Source organism: Moschus berezovskii, chromosome 11 (genome assembly GCF_049115385.1).
Source record: "Moschus berezovskii isolate FMDL1 chromosome 11, NW_MosBer_1.0, whole genome shotgun sequence".
Classification (NCBI taxonomy): Eukaryota; Metazoa; Chordata; class Mammalia; order Artiodactyla; family Moschidae; genus Moschus; species Moschus berezovskii.
The window spans coordinates 11261630-11275712 of record NC_142470.1 but is presented as its reverse complement, the minus strand read 5'-3'; the positions used below and the strand labels follow the sequence as shown (position 1 = coordinate 11275712).

The following is a 14083-nucleotide window of genomic DNA, read 5'->3' as shown; positions in this document are numbered from 1 at the left end:
GCTCAGACCTAGACTGGCCAGCAAAGCCTAAAATATTTACTATTTGGCCTTTATAAAAAATGTCCTATTGCAGAGATTTCTGGAGAAAAGAATCTTCCTTGGTGATGGTTATATTTCACACCTAATAACTAACTCAAGATACCATTCTACAACCAAGAGTCTTCAAAAACTGTTATTTCATGATACCAGCAAATCTGACTAACTTGAAAAGTTTTCACTGTTTAAAATTTATAATGTGAAAATCTTCACTCTTGATGAGGCAGAGAAATGACAGCTTAGTCCAACATTGTCAATTTTTTTTTCCCCAGTGAAAAAATAACCAAGAGAAAAGAGCTACAATTAAAATGTCATTCTGTTAGGTGAAGAAAGTATGGACACAAATAGTGGCTACAGCACTTTAGCAGCCTGCAAGAGAATGCCAACATTTTCAGGTCTTTAGCTAAAGTATGGCTGCAAATGCTGCTTTGCATTATTCTGACTCCTACCCACAAAGACTGAGGAAGCAAGAGTACAGTGGCTGAGACAGATGGGCAGGAATACCAGCCCAGCCCAGAGGCTGCTTGCTTATGAGTCCACTCTTTGTGTGATCCCCAGATGATGCTGGGTTTGCCTTGAAGCTCACCTGGAGGAGAGTGTAGAGCCGGGTGAGGGCTGGTTGCTCTCTGAAGCCCTGTTCCCAGGGGAACTGTGGTCGCTGTCACCATGGTTGCTCCAATGATTGGCCTCTTCCTCAAATTCTTGCCCAGACATAATCCTTTCGATCTCTTCCTCTGATATCTTTGATAAGGTATTGATATATGTTAGACTGAGTGCTCAGGATACTCTCTGTTCCTTTTTTAGGACTGAGAACTTATTTAAACTTCATGGGGATTCCTAGAACTCTCTAGAGAGAAAACCAAATTTCCTCCCCTCCACCCCCATACTTCAGGTCTTTCTCTCATCATCTTAGGACAGCTTGGTTGCTTGCCTACCAGCACTATGGCTCACTATAGCCTTCCTTTTGCCCATTTCCCCTCCTCTCAAGCCACAAAGCCTCTAGGTTCCTCAACATTCCTCTTTATCCTTCACCTAGTCTTTCCTACTGTTGAAACACCACTCTTCAATAACAAACTCCTACTTGCCCTTTAAGACCCAATTCAAATGTCACCTTCGTTTTGAATCCTTCTATTACTAAGCACAGATAGAAGTTTAGGTCTTTCTTCTATCCACTCATATAATTCTGTGTATTCTGAGACACAGAATAGCATAACAGTTAAGAGTTTGAATTTTACAGTCAAATCACCTTTGTTCTAACCCAGGTTCTGTCACTTTCTAGTTGTACCATCTTAAAGCAAGTCATATAATTATGTAAACTTAAGTTCCTTCATCTGTATAGTGGAGAGAATAATAGTAAGGATCATATAGGATTGTTGTGAGGTAATATATTAACACATGTTTAGAAAAGAGCCTAGCAGATAGTAACTATTATAGAAAGTTGACAATGATATCTTCATTACCACTGGATAATGTATCACAAAAATATCCCCAATAAGACCTTAGGCTATAACAGGATCTAGAAGAAAGCAGTACTCAAATAAATGCATGATGGATAAATGAATAAATGTCCACTTATTAAGTACTGAGTATACACCTTTACACAAGTTTTCTTAGTAAGAAAGACATTTCTAAGCCTATTGAATAAAAGAAATTATAGCTCCAACAAGCAAACTGACCTGCCCATGTCTGAGCAGGAGTTTGAGGAAGAAGCCGGAGCAGCCATGTATGCAGTCCAGTGCTCTAACTACAATGCCATACAGGGAGTGGACAAACACTTCTTCCATAAAGTGTTTAACCCAGGGTTGAGGCCAGGGTGGCTAAAGTCAGCACACAGAATGAGAGTGAGTGTTGAGTAGGAAGAATCCGATGAATTTTTGCTTTTTGTTCCTAAGAAAAGCCTGGCAGAACATTTTCTCCCTAGTCCATCTTGACTCAAATTGTGTACTTCTTTGTTGCAGCAGCCTATGAGGGAACCTAGAGCTGCTCCAGTCATAAACACAGGAGACATTTAGAACTGGAAGTCAGCCAACACAGAGGACTTGGAGGGAAAACGAGAAATGTTTACCTGGTGCTCAAGCTGAGTGATTGGTTTTAAGTAGCTTGGACTGCATATTGAATTAGAGGGTTTGTCTTTTTTAATTCAGTCACATGTAGCCAAAAAAATAAAAAACCCAACCCAAATCTTTTTTCTAAGAAGTAAGTTCTTAGAATACAGAACACTGTTTACATTTTACAAGACATGCGAAGACAAATGGTGCCATCAAATTACAAAATATCTACTGAGGCCCTGAATGTGTAGCCTCAGTGATGGTGGTGAGAGCAAGACCAGAGCATGGAGGGCATGAAAGTACTTGAGTTTGGTGAGAAGGGCCAGTTATGGTAAAATCACGCTGATTCTGGCTGGAGTCAAAGTTGGACTGTAGCAGTCCCTCCCTGTGGGTCCCATGGGACACTAAGCGATCACTGATGCATTGAACAGGAGATGGGGGGTGTTGGGAGTGCCTGAACCTGGGTTTAAATCTCATCCACCATTTCCTATCTGGGGACTTACTGTTGAGCAAATCACTCAAGTTCTCTGAACCTTAGCTCCCTCATCAGTAAAGCAAAGATAATAACACTCCCTCTTAGCTCATGGTTCCCTCACTAGATACTGGAGCAAACCTATCTTACAGGTTTAAGTCAGATAGACTTGGGAGGTTAATCTAAGATAAAATTATTAAGTGGATGAGCACAACAGGTGCTCAATAAGTGGAAATTCTATTTCTATTATTTTTAATTACAATTAAGGACTTGGAGATAATAGCTCTCTCTTCCTAACATACCACCTAGAAACAGAAAAAGACTAAAAAGAAAATTATATGACCAGTATCAAAACCACAAATGCAATGACAGATCAAACAGATTTTTCTGAGCATCAGCTTCCTCAGTTCTGGAGAGAACAGAGAGTCTGTAGATTTAAACGACTGAAGATCCCTTGGCATGGTGAGAGAGCCACAGAAGGTACTCAAAGAACATTAGGTAATACTGAGGAAGGTTTTTCATTGAGGAAATGCTTAAGAATTCTTCCCAATGGATAAAATTTCTATTGTATCTAAATATAAAAAAATGAATACAAATAAAGACTATATGTGAAAAGCCCATAGCTAATATCATACCCAATGGTAAAAAATGGAAAGCTTTTCCTCTAAGATCAGGATCAAGGCAAGGATGCCCACTCTTACCACATTTATTCCAGATATTACTAGAAGTCCTCGCAGAGCACTAGGCAAAGTAAAAAAAGAAGGAAAGAAAGAAAAGGCATTCAAGTTAGAAAGGAAGAAGTAAAACTATTTCTGTTCACAGAAGACATACAGTCTTTCTATGTCTTAAAGATGTCACCAAAAAGCTATTAGAACTAATCAAAGAATTCAGCAAGGCTGTAGAATACAAAGCCAACATGGAAAATCAGTTGTATTTTTACATACTAACAATGAATTACCTGAAGAGAAAATTAAGAAAGCAATCTCATTTACAATAGCATTAAAAAGAACAAAATACTTAGGAATAAACTTAACTAAGGAGGTTAAAGAAATTAAAGACACAAATAAATGGAAAGACATCCTGTGTTTATAGATTAAAAGACTTAACATTGTTAAAAACTCCATACTATCCAAAGTGTCCCACAGATTCAATGCAATCCCTATCAAAATTCCAATGGCATTTTTTCTGCAGAAAAAACAAACCTAAAATTTATATGAAATCACAAAGAACGCCAAACAGCCAAAACAATCCTGAGAAAGAACAACAAAGCTAGAGGCCTTGCATTTTCTGATTTCAAAACATATTACAAAGCTAAAGTAATCAAACAATAAAGTGCTGGCACAAGGACAGACATACAGATCCCTCAAATAAGCCCAGACATACGGTCAAAATATCTTTGACAAAGTTGCCAAGAGTACTCAATGGGAAAAGGAGAGTCTCTTCAACAAGTGGTGCTGGGAACACCAGCTATCCATACGCAAAAGAATGGAATTAGAGTTTTACCCACACTATATGCAAAAAGCAATGGATTAAAGACAAACATACAATTTAAAAACTCCTAAAAGCAAACATAGAGAAAAAGTTTCTTGACACTGATTTGTTTTAATTGAAGTATAGTTGATTTACAACATTGTGTTAGTTTCAGGTGTGTAGCACAGTAATTCAGTATTTTTGCAGAGTCTACTCCATTATAGGTACAAGATAATGGGTGTAATTCCCTGTGCTATAAAGTATTATCCTGTTGCTTATCTATTTTATATTATAAAATATATATCTTAGCTCATATTTGTTAATCCAATAACCCTAATTTATCGATGAATTTGTGAATATGACACCAAAGCAAAAACAGACAAATGGAATTACATTAAACTAAAGACTTTTCATTGGAAGGACTGATGCTAAAGCTGAAACTCCAATACTTTGGCCACCTCATGCGATGAGTTGACTCACTGGAAAAGAGTCTGATGCTGGGAGGAATTGGGGGTGGGAGGAGACGGGGATGACAGAGAATGAGATGGCTGGATGGCATCACTGACTCAATGGACATGAGTTTGCGTGAACTCCGGGAGTTGGTGATGGACAGGGAGGCCTGGCGTGCTGTGATTCATGGAGTGGCAAAGAGTCGGACACGACTGAGCGACTGAACTGAACTGAAAGACTTCTGCAAAACAAAGTCAACAAAGTGAACAGGCTCCTTCCAGAAAATTTTTACAAACCATATATCCGATAAAGTTTAATATTCAAAATATATAAGGAATTCCTACAACCCAATAGTCAATTAAACTAATCAGCCTGATTAAAAAATAGCAAAACATTTAATAGACATTTCTCCAAAGAAAACACATGAATACCCAAAAGGAATATGGAAAAATGCTCAATGTCACCAATCATCAGGGAAATGCAAATCAAAGCCATAATGAGAGATCACCTCATACCTATTTGGATGGCCAGAATCAAACAAACAACTACGCAAACAAACAAAAACTTCCCAGAAAACAAGAAGTGCTGGAAAGGATGGGGAAAATTAGAACCCTGTGCACTTGGGTGGGAATATAAAATAGTGTGGTGACTATGTAAAAATAGTATGTAGGTTTCTCAAAAACTTAAAAATAGAATTACCATATGACCCACTAATCCCACTCAGGGTCTTTATCCAAAAGAGTTGAAATTAGGATCTTGAAGAGATATTTGCACTCCCATGTTCATTGTAGCCAAGGCCACTATCACTACAGCCAAGAGATAGAAAGTCTAAATGTCCATCAATGGATGAACAAACAAGATGTGCTATATATTACTTACAATAACCAGGCCATGGAAGCAACCTGAATGTCCATCAACAAAGGAATGGATAAAGGTGTGGTACATATATACATATACACAGTGGAATATTATTCAGCCATAAAAAAGAATGAAATAATGCCACCTGCAGCAACATGGATGGGACCCAGAGACTGTCATACCGAGTGAAAGTAAGCTAAAGAAAGATAAATATCATATGATATAGCTTTTATGTGCAATCTAAAAAAATAGTACAAATGAACTTATGTAGAAAACAAACTTATGGTTACCAGGGGGGTAATGGGTGGGGGAAAAATCGGGAGACTGGGATTGAGAATCTCCTATACTAGTACTATATATAAAATAAGTAACTAAAAAGGGACCTATTCTACAGTACAGGGAACTCTACTCAACACTCAGTAATGGCTTATAATGGGAACAGAATCTAAAAAAAGAGTGGATATATGTATAACTGATTCACTTTGTTGTACAACAGAAACACAACATTGTAAATCAACTATACTCCAATAAAAATTAAAAGCAAAAACCACAGAGCAAAAACAAAAAACCCAAAATGTGCTATATACAAAAATGGAGTATCACTCAGCTTTAAAAAGGAAGGAATCCTGTCATGTGCTACAACATGGATGAATCGTAAGGACACTATGCTAAGAGAAATAAGGCAATCAGAGAAGGACAAGTACTGCATGATTCCACTGACATGATGCATCAAAAGTTGTCAAACTCTTAGAAGGGGAAAGTAGAACGGTGGTTGTCAGGGATTAGGGGGAGGGAGAAATACAATGGCAAGCCACTCCAGTACTCTTGCCTGGAAAATTCCATGGACGGAGGAGCCTGGTAGGCTTCAGTCCATGGGGTCGCTACGAGTCAGACATGACTGAGCGACTTCACTTTCACTTTTACACATTGGAGAAGGAAATGGCAACCCACTCCAGTGTTCTTGCCTAGAGAATCCCAGGGATGGGGGAGCCTGGTGGGCTTCCGTCTATGGGGTCGCACAGAGTCGGACACGACTGGAGTGACTTGGCAGCAGCATTAAAGTTTCAGTCACAAGCTTAAAAAGTTCTAGAGATTTGCTATACAAAATGTACATACAGTTGACACTACTGTATTGTACACTTAATTTGTTAGGGAGGTGTATTTTATGTTTTATGTTTTTATCACACAAAATAGAGCAGATATGAATGGAGACTGAAATATATTAATCTGTAAGACATATAAATGATTTGAATAAATGAATAAAAATGTCTGATTAAAAAGATAATCCACCTGACTGCAAACGTATACCAGGATCACATGACAGAAAACCCTCCCATACATCGTCAGTGTATGTCTTAAGACAACTCTGAATTTCTGTCTTTCTCTCATTCTCCCACATCCAACTGGACAGCTCCTATCAATTCTACCTATTAACTGTCTCTTTAGTCTACTCCCTTTCCTCACGTTGCACTATTAGTGCCCTACTTGAAACCACAGTCTCTATCACTTGCCTGGACTTCTGCAACATTCTCCCCCTGCTTTTTTTTTGGGGGGGGCCCATGGTATGTGGGATCTTATCTTCCCCAACTAGGGATAGAACGCACATCCCTTGCAATGGAAGCATGGAGTCTTAACCACTGGATCACCAGGGAAGTCCTATAAAATCCTTTCAACTGCTTTTTCTTTGCCACCAGTTTCACGTACCTTTAACCCAGCTCTTCAAAAACATGTCTTTCCCACTAGACTGAGTTTATAGCACAGGGGGTCTGGCAAACAGTAAGTACCAAGTAAATGTTTGTGGGACTGAACGTGTATTATCTTCCTTACTTTACAAATAAGGCAATGAACTTTACGCAGAAATACCTTTAACAGTAGTCTGGCTGATTTCTGCCAGACTAACTACAACCTACAATCTTAAATGACTGACATAAAAATCCTCTGGGAGATTCCCTGGCAGTCCAGTGGTTAGAACTCCATGCTGTCACTGCTGAGGGCCTGGGTTCAATTCCTGGTCAGGGAAGTAAGATCCCATAGCCATGTGGCCAAAAAGTTAACAAATAAATTATCCTCTGGATGCTTTAGAACCAGAATTGGGTTCACCTTCTATAAAAATCCTTTAAGCAAGTTGAGGGATCACAAGAACTTTAATCATTATCTTTAGATTTTCAAAACACATTCATACCCAGGTTCTAAAAGCAGTTTAACAGGAATGAAAGTTAAGTTGGCTCCCCACAAGAAGCAGATAGGAGGATCAAGGTGAGCAACTTCAGGAGCATCTGGAGGCTTCCGCTTCCAGGATGCACCACACAGAATAAGACCCAGGACTCACCTGGACTGGCCCAATGCTCTTATTCCGGCCTCCGGGCATACCATCTTCTCTGATTGCTGGAATTTAAATATAAAATAGTAAGAAGCACGCCCACAAGGGTCTAGGCACAAAAAGAGAACTTATTTGGCCAAAAGCACAAGGTAGTAATTGGTGAAGCTAAGATTAAAACACAGGTCTTTCTGGACCTGAAGCACATATTCTTTCCATCATAGGCAGCAGATGCTTTTGGGCTCCCAAGGCACTGGATACACACACTGTATACATTCAACGCGCTCAACAAACATGACGGCACTATTAGTAGTTCTGTAGCCACAAACATCCCACCAGGATGACGAATTTGAAAGTTTTGATAAATTCCAGAAGGTCGGGTGGAGACAAAAAGAATATTTCCATTTTTAAATACAATATTTTTACTCCCAGTCTAGGTTATCCAATCTTAGGGCATGGCTGGTTGTCTGAAAAGGTAAAGGCTCCAAGCCTAACAGTTACCTGGGATAATTGAAAGGCTGACAGGAAGTTCATTTTCCTTCATTCTTGGTCTTAGAAGAATACAAATTCCGACTTAGACAAGCTTGAGTCTAATTCCTGCTTTTGCCAGGTCTGAGTAATTACAAACAAGTTTCTTCATCTCTCTGAATTTCAGTTTTACAGAAAAACAAAGAGGAATATTGGTACCTATCTTATGGGAAATTGTGAGGGTTAGGACACGACTGAGCGACTGAACTGACTGACTGATATATAATTTAGCTAAAGCTCCAAGAATAGGGCCTGGCATTTCCTGGTGGTTCAGAAGGCAAACAATCTGCCTGCAATGCAGGAGACCTGGGTTTGATCCCTGGGTTGGGAAGATCCCCTGGAGAAGGAAATGGCAACCCCACTCCAGTATTCTTGCCTGGGAAATCCCATGGACAGAGGAGCCTGCTGGGCTGCAGTCCATGGGGTTGGGTCGCAAAGAGTTAGATACAACCGAGTGACTACTTTCCACTTACGAAGTAGGAGGTAACAGTCTGCTTTAAAAGGCTACTGTGAATTGGGGGCAAGAAACACGTACAACTAGATACATATTACCTAGAGACATGATGGTTGTTGTCTAGAAGCTCTCTTTTAACCTAATTTCAAGTTCTAAACATCTTAAAATTCCTTTGCTGCTGTTCCAGGGCCAGTGACAGTCTTTAGACATTTCTATTTCCAATACTGATATCTCACACATATCTTTGCTTCAGCTCACAGGTACAGAACAAGAATCTATCATTGGCAGGTATAACACTGAATATTTCTCACTTGATATTTCACTCTCAATGTCTTGGAGGTGAGGAAGGAATTCAACATGCTTTCCTTCTTGTTTAAAGTGTCATAAATTTTAAAGATTTACATCTTACAAATTTCTTACTTTATTTAAAAACTTGTGTTGTCCCTCAACCCCACCCAGAGTAAGAAACTCGTATACATGTTAGGTATTGTCATGCGTAAAGTTAACCCATGAGTAAAGTATTATTAGTATCATCACTTCCACTGAACTAATGCTCAGAAAAATACTTTCCTTCAGGTGATAGAAACTAAATAGTAGAATCAAGATTTGGAGCCCAGGCTATCAGATTAAGACCAACTTTCTTTCCACCACTATAATTTCCCAAAATGTGTGTGCATCCCACTGGAGAAAGATAATTTTAGGTTGGGCCTAGATAATCACTTAATTATACACATCCTAATGTGCGTTAAAAAAAATACTGATTTTCCATTCACTGAAGTGCTAAAAACTGTTTGAAAATTCACTTTGATTTTTTCAAAAAGATAATTTAGAGAACATAAAATAAACAATAATACTGGTTTAATCAGAGATGGTAACATTTATTAAAATGGCATGAAACGGCTTGAAGTGTCGGCAATAACATTATGTGTCATAGTGCCTCTGTTAAAACAAAAATTTGGCTCATACTTTAAAACTCAGATATATTGATCCTCACAACAATCTTAAAAAGTATATATTAAAAGTCTGTTCTTTACATCTGTATCTCCTTTGCTACAGATGTAAAGAACAGACTTTTGGACTCAGTGGGAGAAGGCGAGGGTGGGATGATTTAAGAGAATAGCACTGAAACACATACAATACCATATGTAAAACAGATGGACAGTTTAAGTTTGATGCATGAAGCAGGGCACCCAAAGCTGGTGCTCTGGGACAACCCAGAGGGATGGGGTGGGGAGGGAGGTAGGCGGGTGGTTCAGGATGGGAGGGGCACATGTATACCTGTGGCAAATTCATGTTGATATATGGCAAAAACCATCTCAATATTGTAAAGCAATTATCCTCCAATTAAAATAAATTAAAAAATAAAACAGTAGTGCGCGCGCACACACACACACACACACACACACAGAGTATATGTTAATATCCTATGCAGTTTAAACAAAAAGGGACTTGTTCAAGGTTACTCAGTTAAGAACTAACGAGCAGGGATTTCAATTTAGGTCTTCTTATTCTAAAGCTGTACTTGTTCCTTGATGCTACATTGAGTTAAGAGCAAGTTTTTCAGCAGGGCTGAGTCCTTCTGGTAGTGAACTTACTTAAAACAACAAAACAAAGGGCTTTTGGGTAGGATCATAGAAGGAGTTCTGCTGCACCTCTCACCTAAACCTAAGAGAACGGCATCAGCTACGGTTCTTCTATCTGCTCAGAAGAAGCACAAATATTTTTCCTGCTCTGGAATGCATTCCTCACCTGCTTAGGCTTGGGCAGCCAGCCAAACCTAGAAACCAGAAAGACAGGGAGACACAAAGCTAACTACATCATACCCCTGCTCAAAATCCACTGGGTTCATTGTGGTCTATGGGTTAATTAAATTCAAGTTCCCTGGCTTGGTATTCAAGATTCTCTGGGATCTGGTTCTTATGGGACTCTCCCTTCTCATCTTATGCCACAGATGTTACATTGTACCTACGGAGAACTGTTAGTTCCTGAATATGCCATGCTGTTTTACTACACAGTTTTGCCTCTGCACATATTGTTGCCTCTATTCAGAAAGAAACTTCATAGTGGAAAATCTGATGACATCACCTTACCCAAGTGAGAACACCTTAACTAAGTGGTCCAAGTTAACATGACCAATAATAGGACAAACTTATACCATGTACTCTTTTTATGTTATTTATTTTTGGCTGTGCTGGGTCACTGCTGCACGGGCTTTTTCTGAGCACAGGCTCAATAGCTGTGGCACACGGGCTTCGCTGCTCTGTGGCATGTGCGATCCTCCTGGATCAGGGATCAAACCTCCATCTGCTGTATTGGCAGGTGGATTCTTTACCAAGGAGCCACCAGGGAAGCCCATCATGCACTCCTGATAGGACGTACTAAAAGTACACAATATTGCATTTGTGGCATTCTCACCAAAACTGCATCAAGAGCAACCTAACTGTGAGAAAACTGACAAACCCAAACTAAGGGACAGTCTAGAGAATAAATGATTTTAGATGTGAAAAGAATGAGGAACCACTTCAGATTAAAGAGACCTAAGAAATAAATATAATGTGTGATTTGGGACTGGATGAGAAAATAGAAATTGCTACAAGGGACACTGTGATAACTAGTGAAACTTAAACATGACGAGCAATTACTTAACAGTATTGTTGTTGTTCAGTTGCTAAGTCATGCCCGACTCTCTGTGACCCCACACACTGCAGCATGCCAGGTTTTCCTGTCCTTCACTATCTCCCTGAGTTTGCTCAAACTTACATCCACTGAGTTAGTGATACCATCCAACTATCTGTCGCCCCCTTCTCCTCTTGCTCTCAATCTTTTCCAACATCAGCGTCTGGAACCAATCAATGAGTTGGTTCTTCACAGAAGGTGCCCAAAGTATTGGAGCTTCGGTTTTAGTGCCAGTTCTTTCAATGAAAATTTAGGGTTGATTTTCCTTTAGGATTGACTGGATTGATCTCCTTGCAGTCCAAGGGACTCTCAAGAGTCTTCTCAAGCACCACAGTTCCAAGGCATCAGTTCTTCAGCACTCAGCCCTCTTTATGGTCCAACTCTCATATCCATACATGACTACTAGAAAAACCATAGCTTTGACCATATGGATGACTTGTCACCAAGTGATGTCTCCGCTTTTTAACACACTGTGCAGATTTGTCATAGCTTTTCTTCCAAGGAGCAAGCATCTTTTAATTTCATATTAATAGTATTATGTCATATTAAATTTCCTGATTTTGATAACAGTGCCATAATTATGTGAGAAGCGAAGGGGAATGAATCTTCAACTTACTCTCAAATAGTTAATAAGCGGGAGTCATTTTTACAAAGCTTTTTAAGTTTCTAAGGAGCTTGAGCTTCTTTTCCTTCAAGATTTCTGCTCAAATATTTTCTCTCCTTCATGGTACTCCATGTTTATCCTGGTCAAGTGACATGGCAATGCCACAGCATCACTATCTCACAATATCCTTCTGCAAACACCAACCTCCTCCAAGAAGGGTGACTTGGAGGACTTTTGAACTAGTTATCTAGCGAGTTATAAGACAACAAAGTTAAGGGAATTTTACATTTCAACAAAACTACTTAACTGATATGAATTTCCCATGCAGCTCAGTGTAGTTTCCTCTTGCCTCTAATGATTTAAACAATATTCCCCTCACCTAACTTCCTATCCGGTCTCCCCTATCCCTGACCAACCACAGTCAGTTCATCAAACCAGGAAGCATCCCACACCAAAAGGGATATAAGAGAAAAGTAAGACTTGGTCACAGCCCTTGAAAGGATCACTCAACAGTGGGGGGAACAGACAAAGAGCAGAAGGTGAACAGGACTATGCAGAGGGCAAAAATGGGTTACCGAAGTACAAGACGGTCATTGGGTGAGTGGGGGATGGGGTCAGAGAAGGCTTCTGAGAAGACACTACACATAAAAACTGAGTGAGTAAGTCAGGTGAAGAAAAAGGCGGTAAAATACTCCAGGAAGATAAAACCAAATGTGCAAAGCCGCTGAAACATGAAACATCCTTGAGTTCTTAAGAGAACTGCATTATGTGGGAAGAGCACATAATTCTTCCCCCTATGTGGAGGGGAGGACAGGGATGCCAGAGGAGTCTTGAAAATAATTCTGAGGACTCCTAACTTTACCTAAAGACTGCAAGATGTGTGAGGAGAATGTGTACTGGGGGCACTCAGGTAGTAGTGGGGATGCAAAGAAAGGGACCAGCCTCTACTTCCCACCATTATTTAAATCTCCCTCATTAACTTGTTAATTAATTTCCTGACCAGCCAATTTTGAGTTCTGAAAAGATATCTGTGTCAAAGATGGGGGACACAGGCTGAGGGTACACATGGCAGCTGTATTTTTTAATAGTTAATTTTAAAAACTTGAAGCCAAGTTTAGATTTTTAGAACAATGGTAAAAATAATACAGAGAATTTTCCATATACTCCTCACCCAGCTTTCCCTTCTGTAAACTAAGCTTACATAGCCACAGACCATTCATCAGAGCTAGAAAATTAACTCTGGCACAACACTATTCACCAAAGACTTTATTCAGATTTTCCTAGTTCTACTACTATCCTCTTCCTGTTCCAGAATCCAACCCAGGATCTCACAATGCATGTAGCTGTCATGTTTCCATCATCTCCTCCAGTCTGTGACAGCTTCTTAGTCTTTATCTTTTATGACCCTGACACTTTTGGAGACTTTTGTAGAATGCCAGTTATTTTGAAGAATACTGCTCGATTTGGGCTTGTATGTTTTCTCATGATTTGATTGGGGAATGAATCTTTCCATCCCTGTGTGTGAACATGTGCATGTGTGCCCTTCTTAGTGATCATATTGGGGATACATGATGTCCATGTAAACACACTCATGTTACTCTTGATCTCTTGGCTAAAGGATATCTGTCAGAATTCTCTACTGAAAAGTACTATTTTTCTCTTTGTAATTACTAAATATTCTGAGACTTCTAAATATTCTGATTCTGTTTAAATCTATGTCCTTTATTTCAGCATCCATCAGTAGATCTTGCCTATAGCAACTACTATGGTGCTCTAATGGTGACTTTCCATTTCTCTTATTTTCTCTACACTTACTAATTAGAATTCTTCAGTAAGGAAGAACCATCATTCCTCTATTTATTCAATTCGTTTTATCAGTATGAACTCATGGATATTTTATTCTTTGGGTTATAAACTAATATAAACTAAGATATATCTATATCTATAGCACATTCTAACTTTTGGCACCAGAAGACGCTCCGGACTCATATATTCCCTGCCTCAGTCCTAAAGTCAACCAGTTCTCCAGGGAGTCCTGATTCCTCTTACTGATATTAAGAAACCAAGGCATGGATACTAGGTGTGCTCATTACTCTTGAGGGTGTAACTGCTTCTAGCCCTTCACAATGCCTGCTGCTGCTGCTGCTAAGTCCCTTCAGTCGTGTCCGAC

At 39.4% G+C, this 14083-nt stretch overlaps 1 protein-coding gene across 3 annotated transcripts in view; it reads right to left on the bottom strand.

The window, feature by feature from the left end:
* The window catches only part of NR6A1 (nuclear receptor subfamily 6 group A member 1), a 232995-nt gene that overhangs the window by 22320 nt on the left and 196592 nt on the right, over nucleotides 1-14083 (bottom strand). For all 3 annotated transcript variants that reach the window (XM_055399847.2, XM_055399848.2, XM_055399849.2), the window contains 2 exons: nucleotides 7664-7719; nucleotides 623-777 (listed from right to left, as the gene is read on the bottom strand). In XM_055399847.2, the coding sequence (XP_055255822.1) occupies nucleotides 623-777; nucleotides 7664-7719 (211 nt within the window). The remainder of the gene's footprint in view (nucleotides 1-622; nucleotides 778-7663; nucleotides 7720-14083) is intronic.